The sequence below is a fragment of the Melozone crissalis genome, unplaced genomic scaffold, assembly GCF_028551555.1.
Source record: "Melozone crissalis strain CALT ecotype California unplaced genomic scaffold, PUWL_Pcris_2 ptg000016l_1, whole genome shotgun sequence".
NCBI lineage: Eukaryota > Metazoa > Chordata > Aves > Passeriformes > Passerellidae > Melozone > Melozone crissalis.
The window spans coordinates 15,402,920-15,422,668 of NW_026535794.1; the positions used below are offsets into that span (position 1 = coordinate 15,402,920).

A 19,749-nucleotide genomic window follows, 5' to 3' on the forward strand; every position below is an offset into this window, starting at 1 on the left:
CCTGCCCCCATATTAATAACAGACATTCCATTTTAGGTATCATTAAAGAAGAGAACTTTGCTTAAAGAACAGTCTGTAAACTTTGCTTGAACAGCAAAACATTGTAATCATGCATATATATTAAAATTTTCAAGCCTTTATACTTACATTACTGAAATGAATTATCTGCAATGTTGGCATTGTATCTTTGTGAAGTTCAACAGCAAAAGATACTTCAGCCTTTCCATGGACAACTTATTGCTAAGTCAAGAAAACAGTTGTAGACTTATTTCATTTAAAAGCAGTCTTATTGAAAAATAGCATTGAACAGTACATTAGATAGGTACAGCAAAATAAAAAGACCCAAAAGAACAATGCACATGGTTCATTTGGAAAACTCAGTTGTTTTCCTGACACTGGTAAATCAATGCACTAATGTAGCAATCCCTGTGCCTGCACACAGTTCAAACCCCTCTTTCACTTCCATGCTCCTTATATACCACTGAAACCCAGGACTGCCACTGAAGCAGGAGCTGTGTCTCAGTAACTTTTCATGGAAATAATCTAAATGCACTTTCTACATTACCAGAATAATGACAGTAAGTCAGACTTGTTGACGCATTTTATTGTGAGATGGGGAGTCTGGTAAAAAACTAGAAAATGACCATGATGTAACAAGGAACTTAAAAATGAAGTTTCAGATTTGTAACATACATACATGAATACAGGAACAAATTGGCACAAAAATGTTAAACATTGTTCCCAACACTGTTTTATAAGATTATTCTAATTTGGCTTACTAAGGAAATGAGAGTTTTATGGTTAGACTAATCTCTTAATAAAACTGCAGAGCATCATGCTATTAGTCACACAGTGAATTTCAAAATTTAAGAGCTTTATATTAAAAACTGGGTAAAGGTAAAATGAATTGATTGCAATTGTAAAATTAATACATTCCCATTTTAATTCTTCTGTTCTACAGTCCAAGGCAAGTATAAATGTTAACATAACACTGTAAAATCAAATCTCAATGCAAGAGAACCGATTGCATCTCTACTTTAAATCTTATCAACTTTCCAAATTTTCATACTAAAATATATTATTGTATTAATACAAACTACAGTATTATACACTACACTGTGTAATAAATAAAGAAATATAAAAATAAGACACATAAATATAAAAGTTTTCTAAAACTAAAAAGGTACATATGTCAGTAAGAAGGGTATTAATACTGCCAGGTTTGAAGACATACAGTACAAAATGTTGCACAGATCTATAAACTAAAAGAAATAAAATAATACTGATAGGTAAAAATCAGCTAACATTGTTAATAAATGGGGTCCATAATAACTAACATTTGAAAATACTTATGAGCCAGATAACATGTCATGTATGTGTCTGAAATTAAAGTAAACCAAAAAAGCAATAAAGCAGATTAGAAAATTTCCCTTGTAATTATTGTAGAGAAATTCTGCAAGTCAGGTATTAACCCAAAATACCACCAAATAATTAAATAATGAAATATACCAGTGTTCTTACTTCTCTGATGGCTGAGTGTTTTTTCCCCATGAATAGTTTAGAAGTTTGATACAAATCAACAAATGCTAGTTATTGTAGGCCACACATTGGATAAAGGCTGCTTAGAGCCTTTGTAATACTGATAAATGGCACTTACAGCACATAGGTCTTGCATAAGGCCAAAGGAGATACAAAGCTTCATATCAAATCCTTCATATCATTACTACATACTCAAAACACAATTACAAACACTGTTTTTGACAACTTTCCTGTCCTTACCAGTATTAACACTGTTAGTCCCTGCAATCAGAACTCAACGACAATCTTCTCAACTACATTTTTAACCACATGAGTAAGAAACTTCATTTCTTCTATCATCTTCTTCCTTAAGGCTAACAATACACTTTAAATGATAATATGTTCTACTACAACATCTAATGTCATAAACTGCTACCTTCTAGGTTGAATTTACAAAGGTAGCCAAGCACTGTTTGCAACTGCATTACACGTCTCTGCAAAAGGGAATTTTGTAGTGCAGAAGTTCTCACATTGTAAAACATAAGAAAATACTGAAGCGGATTTAGGAAATGTTTTACCGTAAAAAAAAAAATTCATATAAATCTCTCCCAATTGTACAGTTTAAAAATTAATCAACTTAAGAATGAAAATTAATACTGATAAAACAAACAATGCCAGATGCTTGTCTAATAATCAGGTTTCCTACAACCTGGTAAATCTTTGCTTCCAGAGTCACTGTATTTTTCTAATCTGCTTCATGTTATAAACTTGTTCCTAACTTTGAAAACTGTGTGAAAAATTACTAAGTTCGAGGTTCAGGCACACCTGGATTTCTTTTTTTTTTTCCTTTTCTTTTTTTTATATATATATTTTTTTACACAGTAGTGAACAGAAATCACAGTATGCAGGCTACTGCGTTTCCATGAAAAGCATGTATAATATAGAAGGAACTTCATTACCAATTTTTTTTTTCCTTATAGAAAAAACCTAGCATGTAAGCTTTATTCATTATTTTCTTCTGACACCTGCCCATTATTTTGTATAACTTCTGGTTCTGCATTGCTTGCTTGATTTACAACTTCATCATTCTTGTCACCTTCAGTTTTCCCTTCTTCCTCTTCTACTGCTGCTAATTCTTCCGCATCCCCTACTTCTTGTAGTTCCCTACATTCTTTTTCTTCCTGAAGTCCCTCTATGTCTTTTTCTTCCTCCTCCTCTTCCTCTTTTTCACTGAATTCCTCCTCCTCCCTGGTCAGGCTCTCCCTCTCATCGGAGTCGATCTGCGAGGGGGAGGCCCTGGGCAGGGCGTGCTCGCTGCTCAGCGCCTCGGGGCCCAGCTCCTCGGGCTCGGCGCTGTCGCGCTCCTCGGGCTCCCTTTTGCAGTAGGAGTAGCGATGGTTCATGTGCTGAGAGTAAGAGCCCGAGTGGGAAAACCTCTTTCCACACTTGTCACATTGGTAGGGCTTTTCCCCAGAATGCAGTCGCATGTGTTCGATCAAATGGTGTTTGTGTTTAAATGCTTTCGTACAGATTCCACACTCGTGAGGTCTTTTACCTGTAAAATAAAGCACAAGCAGTTGGACATCTTGTAGCTGAAGTGTTAAAAATGTACACTGCTGTTTTCACTGTAAAATGCTGCCGGTGAACTTATTAGCATTGATTAAATTTTATATAACAAGATGTTCTACTCCATGCATTATCAGGCTGAGTCTCTTTCCTGAGCCCAAAGGCTGAAGGTGCAAGGGTATATTGTCATAATCGCTACAGTAATTTCTAAGTTTTTTAGGAAAACTCATCATCTCATAAAGAGATTCTCATATATGAATTTTAGCACCAAAAAGTGCAAATATAAATTAGAAAATGAGACATTTTTCTTGCATAAATTATTTTCAATTGTAACCATTTTAACTTTTCTATATTGATGGCAATTTAAAATTAGCTAAGCTTTTACATTAGTTTTGCTGTATGAAGTCCTTCCATGATACAAGTAAAAGGAAAATCATTCTAAAGTCTAGGCTGAATGCTTTATGTACAAAACTTGCTGATTATGCATGCACTGACATGAAAAAAAATCTGTTTCACTCAGTGTGTTTCTGCTGTTTTCCAGCTACTGTCTTGTTTTTGAGTTTCTTATAAATGTATCAGGAGCCTAGCAGTGTTATTTTGATTTTGACATTTAAAGTTGTTACACAAAATGACTTTGCAGTCTTAGCTCAGACATAAAAGACAAAGACAGTAAGACATCAGGTTTCTGGTCACACTACACCTGTGACCAGCACAACCATGTCATCATGCCAAACAAGCAACAAGGCAGATGTTGGTGTCTCCTCCCAAGAAAGAAGTGATAGGACAAGAGGAAATGGCCTCAAGTTGTGCCAGGGTAGGTTTAGATTGGAAATTAGGAACAGTTTCTTCACCAAAAGGGTTGTGAAGCACTGGCTGCCCAGGGAAGTGGGCAGTCACCATCCCTGGAGGTACTTAAAAGACAAGCAGATGTGGCACATCTGGGACAGGGTTTACCAGTGGACTTGGCAGTGCTGGGTTAATGGCTGGAGTCAATGATCTTAAAGGCCTTTTCCAATCTAAATGATTCTATGATTTTGAATGTTACATTGAAGTTAAAACCGGTAGAGGAAGAACAATTCTGCTAGGAAAAGGAAGAGTTAAGAGAGTCTCAGGACAGGATAGGTATGAAATAAGATACCCTTAATGAATACAACTTGAGAAAATTGATCAAGACAAAAGAATTTGTAATGTTTTTAATTTTATATGTGATATAAAACTAAAAGGTTTACATGCAGAAATATAATTAATATAATAATTCAGCTACTCTGTCAAGCAAGAAAGTAGAGCAGCATGAAGGGAGCAGTCAGAAGTTCTAAAGAGTTTATTTTATGGATATGGGGAAAGAGAAAATAACAGAGCCAGCAATAATACAAAACCCAATACATGTTTGGCAATATATAATACAAAACCCAATATATATTTGGCACCTAATCAGTAAAAAAAAAACCAATTCTTACTTTAAGACATCACAGAAGAAATAAGAGAGCAAGAGGTATTAAAAATATCCTAAAGATACCAGAACCTGAGCCAAAAGGAACAACTATGAGAATTAAAAATAAAAATCAAAGCCAAAAGGGTGTTCATTAGCAGTTAGATTCTATGTCTAATGAATAGCTGAAGCTGTTAACTTCAGGGCATTATAAATGTAGCCCAGTTGGAAAATCCTTCATGCCAGATATGCACACTGTTTTTCATGCACAGTATCAAATACACACACGATCCTTTTTCCCTCAGCTTTTATTTTTAATTTTTTCAAAATTTATAACCAGGCAAGGTAAATTAGAAGTAATATATCCTCATTTATAGGCTGTAGCTCACAGATGATTATCCACAAGCCAGATGCAAAAACTCCCCTTTTTCTATTTAGGGTTTAGGTCTAACAAATTTAAAGAAAGACAGAATTGCTGTTCTGTCAAACAAATATACAAAACCAGGTGTTTCTAAGGAAAGCTTAGCACAGGCAGTAAGGACTGCTACACTTCCCTATACTGCCTGAGAACTGGGTTCTAGTTGAGATTATCAGTTACATGTTACCAAAGAAATAAGAATCAGAAAAGTCTTTTCCTGGTACATACCTGTGTGTTCATACTTATGTCTCAATAACGAGCTGCTCTTCTGGAATATTTTGTCACATAAATCACATGCATACATCCCATTTTCTGTCTTTCTCATTTTTTTCTTTGGGGGTGTTGAATCAGAATCATTTTGATCTTCTAAATTGGATATTCCTTCTGAGCTAGTGTCTTGCCTTTCATCCTTCAGAAAAATTACAAAAATAGGTTAACTCCAATAAAAGAAGTCACTCACATGAACTGAAGCTTCTATTCCCATTCAATTCCATAAATAGCCAAACAAAATTGTTTAGACTTCCACAGTCAAAAAAAGCCCTTTACTGCATTGTTCTGCTTTGCAGTCCCTGCCACCATCCAGATGCAGATTTCCTCACTGGGACTGGTTTTAATCACATCCAAATATGACTGTTGGCCAGGTCTAAGCTATGTTGGCACTCTGTACTTTAGGGCCCATAAAATAAATGCAATATTACAGACCTGTAAAGCACTTCAGTAAGTGGGAAGAGAAAATTTGTCACCTAACTGCATTTTTCAGCTAATGCTGGTCACCTACCTTTTGCTGCCTCAGAGATTTTATGAAGTTAAAAGACTGTTTTTGCTGAAGTTTTCACAGAAAAGCTATTTAAATTACCATTCAAATTTGCATATTTGACTACACTCTTCCTCATGAAACTACCACAAGTACTATTTAACCCAAAATTTAGGGGACTTCAAGTACTGTCATTAGTAAATATTTTCAAAAATATAACTGCTGCGTATTTCTAAGCATTTTAAGAGCTAAAGCTTCCCTGTAAAAGCACAGTATTTTCTACTGACATCAGCAGCATGAACATGTTAGCCTCCAACTTTTAATATAAGCAGCCTTGAAACTCTTCAAGGCTCCTCAGTCTCTGGCAATACAGAAGCCTGAGTAAAATGCTAGACCACCAATTTCTAAGATTTAAGTAGAAACACTCAGCCACTTTTCTGTTCTGCCCTGTCCCTACCTTAATGTTCACAGGTGATTCTCAGGAGGACTGACCCCAATTAGATCCCATCTGGATGTACCCAGGGAGGAACAAGCCGGGATACAGGAATGGCAGATGAAGATAAATATCTCCCTGACTTTCAGTTGAGACTATATCTGCATTTTGTTTAAAGTGACATTACAGTGTAGGATGAATTCAGCTACTCTGCAAATCAAGGAAGCAGAGCAGCACAAAAGGAGTAACCAAAAGTTCCAAGGAGTTTATTTTCTGAATATGGGGAAAGAGGAGATGCAGAGCCAGCAAAAGACAAAAGTCATGTCTTTATTTTGCTTTTTGATTAGGAGCATTAGATAGTCTTTAGAATAGTGAGCACTAATGTCCTAGAAGATTAAATATGGAGAATAAGTGAGCTGTCCACGCATACAGTTTCCATTAGTCTGGACTCAAGCTGCCTGAGCTAACTAGCTTTGCAGAGGGCACAACAGTAATACCTATTACCTATTTACAATCAAGTCAAATAAGCCTGAAAGTTTGTATGTATATTTTTATTTAGTTCACCTTGATAGCTTTCTGTTAGTTCAGCAGAGGTACAGATTGAATACATCATACGTACATCATGTAGGAATATGGGGACCGAAGTACCTGATTTCCATTGGCTTGGATCTGTTTTGGTGGTGTCTCATGAACTGCAGGACTAACTGTAGTAGAGTATGTGTAAGCCACCTGTGGAATCAAAATGGTTTGCTTATTGGCAGCGAGAGCTCTCAAGCAGGGAACACTGTTCTGGTCAGCAATGGCAACAATTGTAGGTAACTGGGCAGTGACTGTAGGTATAGCAATATTTATGGGATTGGCACTTGGTGGGATTACATTTACAATAGGATCAGAGTCTGTAACACTGTTGTCCTTTTGTGGTTCTTTTTTTGCACAAGTTAAGTTCAAAGGTTCTTCTTGGACAGAATAAACACTGTTCTGGTAAACACTAGTTATGGTAGATCGTTCCAACAGTTCTCCATGTTGCTTTGGTAGCGAAAGGTCAAGAGGTTCTATTTGTGGCTCTTCTTGTACACCCTCTGCCGTGTACGTGTAACCCTGTGAATTTCTTGATGAAGAAAGGTTTAGTGGTGATGCAGATGGCGTGCTACTGTGTGAACCATTCAGAGTTGAAGCCCCTGGTAAAGTCTGAGATTTCGTTGTACTGCCAGGATTTTGTGAGTTACTTGTGCCGTTCTGGGGTTCGCTCACATTTGAAGTTGCTGCTTGATCATCGTTGTCTGTGGGGCTGCTTAATTTAACTTGTTCAGGAGAAGATGGTCCAGAAGACTGCACAGAAATCTGTCCAGCTTGCATTTTTTCAAACCACTTTTTTACCACATCCAGTGGTAGGTTTACAGAATCTGCTATTTTTGAAAGCTCTTCTGCACTTGGTTGTGCATTTAATGCATAATAGGCTTTTAGGAGCGACAGAAGGTTCTTTAAAGGTGGCTGACCAGGAGACAAGCTGCTCTCCCCGGTTTCTGATGGGACAGGGGACTCGGGTTTCTCAGCTTCTGCTCCACTGGGCTGGGGAAGCTGAGGAGGGCTTTTTGTTTCATAGTGCTTTAGTTCTTGAAGTGCATTAAGATCTCCTGGACAGTCATCACAAAGAAGACAAGTGCTATCGTTGGTCTCTCCTTCAAAGTTCTTATCTTTCTCAGACTTCACTGTGAGATCTTGTGGTAATTTTTCATTTTTGCAACTATTTGTAGGAACAGAGTTTTCTTTTTTTAGATTTTGTGGAACAACCTGAAGTTGACTTGGCTGCTCCAAGCTGTAGTTGATGATAATTTTGGTTGTCCCATCTTGGTCAACCAAAGGAAGACTGATAGCTGAAATGAGGGAATGGCCAGCTTGTTGTATAGATGCATTGTTGATTGTTTCTTGTTCTTTGGACGCAAGATTAGCATGATTGTTTTCCAGTACTTGCCTTATTACATTACCATCCACTGCCACTTTTAGTACATTTTGAATGTCACTTAAATTGATGCTTATGGGAGACACCAGACCTACTGTTGGTAAAACAACAGCTTGCACCACACCCTGAGGAGAACTGGTTGCCTGCAACGGGCTACCACCACTAAAAACCCCATTTTGCAAAGGGTTTGAACAATTAATTCCTGAAGCAACCACTATGGGCTTGAATTCATAATCCACAGGTTCAGTTTTAATTTGGTTAAGAGGAAGCTGCTCTTGCAAGGGTTTATTTTCTATCTTTTGTCGTATCTGTGGTCTTGCTGGGCTACCTGGTGATGCAGAAAGGGAAGGGGAGGAGCACTGAGACATCTTGAGCCCTGACCGGGCTCGACCATTCACGGGCATCAAACCAATACACTTCTTACTGCTTATGTGTGAACTGTATGAACCAGAATGGGAAAAACGTTTCTTGCAGTTTGGGCATTCATATGGCTTCTCTCCTAAACAGAAGAAAAATAAAAAAGAAAAGAGAAAAGGCATATGCAGCAGTTAACCAGGTTATAGTGCAACTTCATCAAACAATAATTACCAGAACAAATACATCATAATGACCTCTCAAAGAGTCCTAGGGGAAAAAAAAAGTCTTATCTAGTGAATTGAACAGTAAGAGTATAGCTCTGAGCCAAGGCTCCTTTAATACATTTGTGATCCACTAGATACAGAATGGAGCCCACATGATCATGTGTTCCAGTATTTCTCTATTTGACAATTACAGATTTCATTGAACTTCATTAAAATAGTACCACCACTAACTTCTAGCTTCTTATATAAGATTTCTTATAACTTATCCAATAAATTGTGTCCTGAATCTACTTTAGTATGACTAATCTGGAATGATGTCAATTACAGCTGCAGGAGGAACACTCAGTTCTTATGTCCTGATTATTATCAATTAAAATTCTCTAGCAAGGCTTGTAACACACTGAATGATCTGCAAACATTGAAGCAAAACAGACAAGTGCAAAGGACCAGAAAGATGCCCCCATTTCTTCAGCGACAAGTCAAGTTTTCCTTAATTGTAAGAGATTAGGTTGCAACAGTAAATCCTCTTGAGTTTTTCTACATATTCCCCGCAGAGACCTGAAGGCTGCAGTCAGTGCTTGCAGTATTCCAGAGGAAAAATATAAGGAAAAAAATAGTATTTTAAACTTTATAACTTTGCTATTACAACAAAGTTATAAAGAGCAGAAATGGCAACATTAGTACTCAATTCAAAGCTTGATTTATTTACCACTGTGGATTCGTAGGTGCTCCTTTAGGTGATGTTTATATTTAAAAGCTTTTCCACATTCAGTGCACTTGAATTTTCGATTACCGCTGGACTGCGTCACATGTCTCTGTAAGAAAGAAGTCCTAATTATTGCACAGGACAGCAGCTTGCAGAAACACCTTCTATTTTCACATTGCAACATAGAAAAAGCCATACAAACCCAAAAGAATCAACCATAATTGTAAGAGACTGAAGGTGGTATGGAAAAAGGAAACAAATTAGAAATCAGGTACAAATGGAGGCACACATTTCTTCTGAATAAATCTGATACAGTAAAGAGAAAGAAACAAAACAAACGCAAAATATAGTTGCCCCTTCTCCTAAATTCAGGTGAAGTTTACACTGACATGTTAGTAGGAAGTTCCAGGATGAATGCTAGTTCTACTTGTGAAAGCAAAACCATCAGGGAAAAACCCCAAGCCCACTACCCACAGAATATTTCATGCAGGATAGAAAAACATTAAAGTCTATAGAAACCTGTTTATACTTTAATCGGTTGACTTGATTTTTCCATTTACATGCTTCCAGGGCTTACTGTTGGCCTTGGATCCCTCTATATAATGATGCCACAGGACTGCTCAAGAGAAGGCAGCTTAGTGACAATAAAGGTACTCTTGGTCACAATTAATTTGCAAAATAAATGTGAGAAACTAAACCAAAACAAATAAAAATATGGAAGGGTTTCCCAAGTACAAAACACCAAACCTCTTCACCATTTGCACTGAAGCTCTGTGATTATTTTTGTTAGATTTTGCCTTTGAGAGCATTTATTGTTGAGTTCTAAATTGTTTTTGTCTTTATTGCTATACTAGTTTAAAAAAAAGCTAAAGCTAAGACAGACATGTAAATATCTGTAGTATATAAATGACACATATGTTCAAGATTTGTAATTTAACCACAAACTGTATAAATCTATGAATGTGTATTTTTAACGACAAAAATTACATGCACTTTTAAAGTTGAAACAGCTTAACTACCAACATAAAACAGAGGAACTAGGAATTTTTCTGTTCAAACAACTTGTTTATTAGAAAAGCCCAGGAGCTCCTTTTTAAATAGAGCTCATTTGGCAGAAAGATACTCTACCATTATTGGGATGCACTGCAGAATTTTGGTAACTGGGACAAGGATTTTCATAAACTCATGAACAGAGCTGTTCATGGACTCCAGGGACAAACAGGCTGCCCAGCACCAACAGCAGGTGTGGATCAGCTGCCTCTGGTGGGAAAGCACGGGGGGAACCCCTGGCCTGGCCTGCCGTGCTTGGCAGCACTGGGAGCAGATGCTCACCGGGTGCTAGGGCTCTTCCGGAGCACAGACATGACAACTGGGGCTGAGAACTGTGCTGGAGAAGCAGGGATGGATAAAACACAGGATGGTGACCCTGCTGTGAGACATGCCTGCAGATCTGAAGAACCTGTGGCTCTGCAGATTGCTAGAAGAAAGTCTGAACTCTCTGCTATGACATATGCTGTCCAAATTATCAACCCTTCCTGTTCTACTCCCTGTCTCCCTTTAACAGAAGACAAATTGAAATAAGATCATCTAAATTACTTCCACATACTCTAATCCAACAGCTCCTCTGGGAGAAGCAGTTGGTTAAGCTGCAGATTTTACCTCTCAGCAGATCCTGCTCCCACCCTGCTCAGGGTGAGCTGCTTCCTGCCCCCCTGGGCTCTGCACTGAGGTCTCCAGTGAGTTTATCCCGATTAGCACCAGACCCTCATTCCCAGGTTTGGACAAATCCAGCAGGTTTGTCAGATGTCTTTTGCTAGTTCACATGGCTTTTCAGCTCTGTTTAACTAAGTCCCTTGAAGATGATGTTCTAGAAGACTGTGGCTGACTCACTGCATTTCACTTCAAATGATCCAACTGCAATGAGTCTAGAGGACCGTGCCAGGATTTACTTAAGCCTGCTGAGAATCAGTTACCACTGTTTGTCTTGAATTAGACAAGCTAACAGAACTCAGGATATACACAGTTACTGCAGGTCCTGGACTACATAAATATTCATACGAAGTATCAGGGCATGTATTCAATCTGTCAGAAATGTTTCTCCTCCAGTCTTTAAAATCAAATGTTTTATTTCTAAGGCATGGAAGTCCATACTCCACTTATCAAAATGTTAATGAGTTTTCCTGTTTTCCCAGTCATAGCTGTGAGGTGCTTTAAGCTTTCTGCTAGGTAGTGTTTCCAAATCTTAATTTGGAAATTTTGCCTTAGCTTCTTATATTTGTAACTCTCTGTTCAGTTTTCTTGCTGTCTCTCATAATACTGCTCAGAATTACTTTGATGGAGCTTGTTTAAATGTAACTGAGAAATCACAACACTTCTCCAAAGTACCACCTGTAATACTTTCACCTTCTTTTCTCAGATTCAAGTGATTTTCCCCATCTCAGCATTGTTAGTTTGTGCCTGAGATATGTGATATATTTCTAATACACAGTACATAATTGCTCATTAAAGAAATATCTGATCATTAAAGAATTAACTGCAACATTCAAAGAATATTCTTCTGCACTCCTTGAAGAACTGAAAGAAGAAACACCAGCATTAAGGTCTGTAACTAGCCTAATAACATCCCTAACTAATACATCCCTGCTCCAAATGTTTATGGTGCTTAGGACTGAAGCCCACCCCTCTCACACCAGAGAACAAAAATAATTAATAAGAATCCTAAAGTTATTTGGCAGACAGAAATTACAGGTATATCAGGATTTTTTTCACAGATAATATTTCCAAGAACTGCCATTTCTCAGCAGTGTGCATGACACTGTGAAATTCTGAAAAACTACCTACAGGTGCTTCATAAATTGATGAGAAAAAAATGAAAACAAATATAAGTACTTTTTCACACTTAACATCCCTTTTGGTGCTTCACATGTGAAGGCAGACGACACACACAGCATCCCCTCCTACCAACTGTTAGTGGTGTGGAAGCAGCCAAGGGTGCCATGAGGAGCAGGGGGAGGAGGGAGGAAAGAAGAAGAAGAAGAAGAAGAAGAAGAAGAAGAAGAAGATGGTGCAGGATGGCTCTCAGCTCTCTGCTGGAGGAGTAGTAAAGTTTTGTGTACCTCCCCTTGGCTCAGAAGGAGGCCCAGTGTGCAGGTACCCCTTCCACTGCCCTCACTAAGCTAGATTTTATCTTTGCTCATTGCTTCTTTGTACAGAACAAAGATTGTCACATGATGGACATTACCAGCTAACAAAGTATCCAAATAATCTATGGTCAGGTGAAGTTCTTTAACAGTAAGACATCAAGTTCTAAACATGCAGCTGTTTAAGATCCACAGCCAGGAGGTCTATACTTTACTAATGACAAAATTTTCCATTACTCAAATGATGTAATCACGTATATGCAGCCAATTTTGAAGACATGACAACTCTGCAATAATAACATAAACAAACAAGTATTTCACATTTACCAAGAATCTAAAACATTGTAGTTTTAATTCTGGTTATGGCTTGAGAGAAAAGAACACACTTTCACGGGTGTAATACTGAGTTCCAGATACTCCATAGAAACAACATTAACCAAATACAATTGTGCCTTCAAAAGTATAAATCCATTAAAATATTTTTGTGGGAATACAGTTTAAGCTACCCTTTTTAGCAATTCTTCTGAGTGTTTACTCACTTGGTATTTTTTATTTTTTCATTCAAACTGCATGCAAGTATGGCTTCTATCTCCCCCAACTACTTTATTCTTATGGTTTTAGGCTTGTAACTGAAAAGACTGAAAACAAATGTGGTAGCCCACAAGAAAAGCATTATATAAATAGCATTCATAGATTTTATAGCTAGAAATATAAGATGTATGTAAGATGAAAGTAACTTTTAAAGTGCAAGCCAAGCCAAAAAGGAAGCGAAACAGAAATTAATTGCTCATGGGAAGCACATTTGAGTAAAAAAGAACTGCCAAACCAGAATATGCTGGTGAGGTTATTCCAAAGCTTGTGAGACAATAAAATCCTTGCAGCAGGAGGGTTGATACTTTTTGTACCAATTTAATTGACCTGTGAATGTGAACACTTATGTACAAAAATGTATCATAAATTTTTAACCCTGTTAAATTGTTGGACTTGGTGATGCTCTGTAGAATGGAGGTTAACAGCCAATGTGTAAAAAAGCATCTTTACTCTGGTTTCCTTAAGTAAAGCATCCTCCTTTACTCTGGGCTACAGCCTGTGGTTTGGTGCTATCAGAAATGTTGGAAGTACCTTTACTTTTACATTCAGTTTTTAATTTTTCTGTTATATTTGTCTCCTATTTCATTTCTGGAGGGTATGAATCTTTCCAGTCTGTCCTCTGAAGGAAACATCTCCCAGCCTCTTTAACTTGGTGGTGGAAAATCTGTTTGTTTTTTCCTCTGGAAAATTCCTGACTGTTTCAGCTGGTTCCTGAGCCTCAGAGTGCTTCTGATAAGCATGTGCTGGGGATGGATGATGGGACATTGTGGGGATAAAGAAAGAAACGAAAAAGAGGGATGGGAGAACAGAGACTCAGGATCATCTGATGGTTATGATCAGATGGTCAACTCATGGAAGACATTCCAGGGACCCATGCCCTCAGGTCAGCCCATGAACCAGAGAAAACAAGTTCATAACATCTTTAGCCTTTTCTGTTGCTTCATTTAGTGATTAACATCATATTTCACACATTTAACACCATATTTAAACACTAATTATTTGTATATTGTCTTACAGCATGAATTGCATTTAAAAACTGTACCTCACAGTTCAAGCAACACAATGGTTTGTTTTTTAAGGGCAAAAATGCTACAGTAAATTGTGAATTATTCAAACAGGACTTATGAAAAAAAAAAAAGGAAATGTTTCATTAAAGGCTTGAAATTAGATTTAAGTCATAATTTTTATGCAATGGTAGCCAATGAACAGAAAAAACCAACTAATTACCTATAAATGTAATAAGGCACTTCTGAAAACAACTCTAGTGCCTGGATGAATGAAAACAGGAATTGAGAACTGACAGCTACAGAAAAACCCTGACTTGAGCAGCAAGCTTGAGTGTGTTCTCTGGGCCTGGACCATGAGCACACAGATGATCTGCTGTGAACAGTTTACCCACTCTGCACCTTTCTGCCCACATAACAAACCACAGCGTTGCTGCAGAGGACAATAACCATACTCCAAATGCCACTTACTGGGTCTCTTCCTGATTTGTGTGATGTCATGTGACGGTCGAGCTGCGTTCTGTACGCAAAGGTGTAACTGCACAAGGAGCAGCTGAAGTTATCCTCGTTCTTTTCATGGCGGTATTTGATGTGTTCCTTCAGAGAGGTGAAGCGTTTGTACCCCCGGTCGCAGTACGGGCACGTGAGCAGCTGGGAAAACGCGTCAGGAGTTCCTACACAGGGCACACAATGCACCACGCTTAAATAAACGAGTTCCAAACTTACTACCTGCAACGAACAGGCTTTACACTTGCACCGATTACTATAAGAGAACATGCAGCTGCTGGAAGCTCCATTTGTTTTGGAGAAGGACTTGTGATAATTCAGATTTTTTCCACAGGTATTATGCAACCTCCCACACTATTGCCCCATGTACCTTGGGGAGAGTCAGCACAATATGCTGACAGGACAAGGAGAAATGGTTTTAAACCAAAATAGAGTAGATGGAGACTAGATATAAAGAAGAAATTTTTCATGATAAGGGTGGTAAAATATTCAACAAGTTGGCTAGAGGGGTGGCAAATGTCCCGTTACTGGAAATATTCAAGACCATCTTGGAGAGGGTTCTGAGCAACATGATAAAGCTGAAAATGTCCCAGCTCATTTCAGGGGGGTTGGACCTAGATGACCTTTAAAAGTCCTGTCCAATCCAAACTATTCTATGATTTACAGATACGTATGTGTTAGTAGGATATACTGTCTGCAGGACAGAAAGTAGAGAGATCAAATGTGTGGCCATATATACGAGTCTAAAGTGCTCTATGGAATCTATTTTGCTGGCTTTCATAAAGTACTTCTGTATTAGTACAGGGTAAAGTACTGAAAGAAACCAGACTGAAGCTAAAAATTATTTTCACATATCTATTTCAAGAAGATACCATTTATGAAGCTTTAGTTCCATCCCTTCTTACCAGCATGTTTAGGCCTCCACATAGCAACTCATTCTATCCTTGAAAAATTTATTTTTTAAAGGACTGAATAAAATACTTCTTTATAAATTTATCAATAAAGGTATGATCAAATAAATGTAGGGTTTGCTGTATTTGATCAAAACACCAATTTATATGTGATATCCTCCAATGAGCATGCTACTCTTCCTTGCTTCAAGTCAAACAGGAAGCAAGTGTTGCAAGGGTGCACCTATGCACTGTGCTGAGCCTGAGAAAGGTGGAAGGTCTTTTCTGATTAACATTTTATGCTCTGACGCACAAGGGGCACATTTGTACACGCTGTCATTTTAGGTTTCAGAACTGTAAGAATTATTAATGCTCATTAAATGAACCAGTACTTTAGAAAGTACTTCTGAATTATTTACCTTCATGACCTCTTCCAGCAGTTATCACCACAGATTGGTAATATGTTCTATAAAGTAGCAACTCATTCTGTTTGTGTGAAATTTACTAACTTGATTTTCACTGAAATCTTGCCACTGATCTTGCAACAGTGAAAAGCAATCAGATCACTTTTCCTTATGACTAAAAATCCCTTTTTCTGTCATGTAGGTTCTTTTATACTTGTTATAATAACAATCAAAATAACCTCTACCCACTGGGATTTCTTTTTGTTGTTCTATCCATTTCTGCTTTTCCTGGTTTAGCTGAGTTGTCCAAAAAGAAAGCCATTGCCACATGTGTAGACCAAGTATACTTCCTCTCAATTCTCTTTTTACCATCTACAATTCAACTCATCTGACATAAAGAATACTCCATTTCATCACAAATACAACTCAGTGGAAATGTCAGAAGCACGTTAGCTTAAATTCTATTTTCATTGGAGGAAATGGAGAAATGAAAACAGTTTCCCAAAATCACAAAAAACTCTGATTTTGCCAATTCTCTTGTCTACTTTCCCAGTTTGGAAGCAAGCATCTTTACCAAATGTCACTATATCTTCGGCATTTTCTGTTCCAAAATGATTAAAACACTAAACACTATTATTCAGCCTTGTGATCCTCACAATACTTCTCAGTGAAGTTACTGGGATAGGTCCAATTTAAATGATTAATACAAATATGTATTTTTAATGATTACATGGAAATCATATGACAAGTCTGTAAAACTAACTTGACAATATGTGCCACTGCAACCACATATTAAAATCTTAAATTAATGAATGCACTTTTTAAAGTAAAATCTGTAATAGCATAAAATCTCTGGAGGAGCAGAACAAAAAGGTTATCTTTACATCTATCTACTCGGTTATATTCATTTCTTAAAACAACTAGAACACAACTCCTAACCATTTATGTAGGCTGTTACCTTTTCTTGAAAAATCATAAATACTCCAATTGACACAAGCTATCTAAGCTGAACACTTGAGAAAACACAGAATGCCAAGCCAATCTCAACAGCATTCATCTTCAAATACTTCATGATGAAGAAATGAACAAAGTGTAACTACTCATCTCACACAGAACACCTTAAGCATGAAACTTCTTCAGAGAAAAAAAAACTATATCTACGTGAAAATAACAACAGGTCATTATTTTTATCACATAAACATTTTTATATGAACAATGCTTCTTTTTTCTCTGCTGCTGTCCTTTCAGGCAAAAAAAACCCCAAAAGCCTGCCATAGACTGGCTACCCAATAAAAGAAATTCTATCTAATAGGTCCTATTGGGAGCTTTGTTTAGAAATATAAAAAAGGAAAGAAATATGTTATAACTCTCCTTGAGTTATTCTTATACAAAATGGTACTATTTTGCTTTACTTCTATTTTGTTTAATAAATGTTTATTCTGTTCTGTTGAATGGATCTATGAAAGCATGAACTTTTCTCTTCAATGACTAGGTTATCATTTAGGAACTCATACAAGTGAATCCCAGTGCATGTCTTGTTTGCAAAATCAAGTGGCAATGTTTTTTGCATGATGATCCTATCCTCTTATAATTATTTAACTAAGATTTTTTTCCTCTACAGTTGCATGTATATGCACTGGTGTCTTCTTAAGCCCAGCAGGAGTTTTGAGTCAAGGAGTGAGTACAACTGATTTCATAAGAACTGAGCTGATGACATATTTACCATTTTCATCCTGACCACTGGCTTCTGGCGTGCCTTGCCTCTGGTCCTCCTCAGGTGCTTCAGGGTAGATAACAGCTGTATCTTCTTGTTTAAGGAATTCTTCAACATTAGGGTCATGGTTTTGCTCATTCTCTGCATCAGAATCACATTCATCTTCTTTTACTAAGTGTGAAAAACAAGACACAAGATACAAAATTAAGTTCAGAAAGAACATAAATGAGATTCAGTAATTCACATTGTCAAATCTCCCTCTAGCCCAGTATTTAAAAACTCTTTACAGACATTAGCATAGGTCAAGTCCTTTAAGATGCCAGATTATGCCATCTTTTGGAAGAACTGGTAGCATAATGATACTTAAAAACTTGACTAAACACAGTTTGCCTAACTCAGTGCATTTTTGTAATTTCAGATTTAGCTGTTCTTCTCAATTTCCCTAAAAATCTTAAATGCAGCATTAATAACGATTTAGGCCTTGTAGTTGGAAGGCCTGGTTACCATCTTGGCTCCTGTGTTTGCAAAAGTACATTTGTTGCCTTCAAGACACAATTTTTAATGTTATTTATAGCTGTTCATCAGCACAAATTCAGAAGATATTTGAACTCAGTAAAAACCTGGCCAGAAAAATGCAGCAAACTTGAACTATGACTGGCTTGTTCTGTGGTGTTGGGAATGGCTACCAAAAAGGCTTCAGATCTAGTTAACAGATTTTAACACTTCCCACTTAAAAACTTAAGAGAAAAGCCCAATGAACAACTCTATTGCAAAATTAGCAAATAATAAATTAAATTTTTTACCTAATGCTTGTATGATAGATATTTGGTCCCAAGTATTAGCCTGAATACATTGTTCATAGAGTTTATTTTTACCATGGTGGAACGTTCTGTGAAAGCTCTGCCTGCAGCACCATAAATCATTACAGATGTGCTCCACTATTAATGTGAGGTATATTTTTAATAGGAGAGAGAAGTTTTATGATTCATCTCTCAGTGTGAAGTCACATACTCAATTTACAATTTGACACAATCTTTTTATGACATGAGGCAGTCTCTCACATGTAATGCAATGAATAATGCAGCTCTCCATAGCTGCAAGAACTGACTTTATAGGAACTGAAAAGAATGGGTGAAACTAGAGTTTAAAACATGTCAATGGGTTTAGATGTGGGTTTGCTTTTAAATAAGACTTACTCTGATATTATCTACCTATCTAGTACGGGCATTAAATAAACCCCCCACAAACCTTTCAGAAGTTGGATGGGATGTATATTAATCTTCTGTCGTACAGAGAAATGGAAAAAATAACAAACCATTTGTTTTTGTTTGAGTCTGAAACTGAAGTACACATTTGATTTTGCTTTCTATGTAATCAGTCCAAGCAGAGGAGTGGGTAATAAAATACAGTATTAGCTTAAGTCTATTTTTGTATATTTCTTCATAGTTTCAAACACTACCTGTTGACCCTACATGTAAGCTCATTGCTGTTCCTTGCTCTGCCCTCTGGAGATGCAGTGCTGCTGGAGCTGCATGGTCAGTCCCTGGGAGGGAGGGAGGGCTGTTCTGTGTCCCTGGTCACCTGCACCTCTGGACCCTGCACACCAAAAGATGCCCAGACTTTTTTCCTCAGCTAGAACAGCTTTTACAGTTTAAGACCTCTAGCATGGAAAAGCAAAGCACTTTTATAAACCGAGGTGGGAGAATTCCAAAGCTTTTGGAATGATACCTAACTAAAATTCAATAGCACTTTATGAATAAGGGACTCAGATTAACAAAGAAATACCTGTACATCCAATTTCATCTGTCTGAGCTTCAGGCCCCAGGATTTCCTTCCTTTCTTTTCCAGCTGAAATAGCACATTTCACAAAAAGAATGAATATTTAAAGAAAACCCCACAAAACAACAACAAAAGGCACATGCACTCCAACAACTTAATATACTTGAGTTATTTCTTCATCAGTGCTTTCCATTTCTGTATTGTTCAGAAGTGCATTTAAACACAATGTTCTTTCAAAAATATGGATGGCACGTTATTTCAGCTGTGTGTGATCAGTTGAACCACAAAGATATTTCATACTTAAGAAAAGCAAACCTAAAAAGGAAGCAATACTAAACACTGACCATTATGTGAA

The 19,749-nt window shown here is 37.3% G+C and overlaps 1 protein-coding gene across 4 annotated transcripts in view; it reads right to left on the reverse strand.

Moving 5' to 3' along the window:
* Window positions 1–586: 586 nt before the first annotated feature.
* ZEB1 (zinc finger E-box binding homeobox 1) overlaps window positions 587–19,749 on the reverse strand; it is a 119,587-nt gene continuing 100,424 nt past the window's right edge. For 3 of the 4 annotated variants that reach the window (XM_054273811.1, XM_054273815.1, XM_054273812.1), the window contains exons 3-9: window positions 19,401–19,463; window positions 17,625–17,786; window positions 14,572–14,774; window positions 9,369–9,474; window positions 6,767–8,577; window positions 5,160–5,340; window positions 587–3,073 (exon numbers count right to left, since the gene is read on the reverse strand). In XM_054273811.1, coding sequence (XP_054129786.1) covers window positions 2,520–3,073; window positions 5,160–5,340; window positions 6,767–8,577; window positions 9,369–9,474; window positions 14,572–14,774; window positions 17,625–17,786; window positions 19,401–19,463 — 3,080 coding nt within the window. In that variant the 3' untranslated portion in view covers window positions 587–2,519. The remainder of the gene's footprint in view (window positions 3,074–5,159; window positions 5,341–6,766; window positions 8,578–9,368; window positions 9,475–14,571; window positions 14,775–17,624; window positions 17,787–19,400; window positions 19,464–19,749) is intronic. The other variant, XM_054273813.1, reaches the window with a different exon arrangement.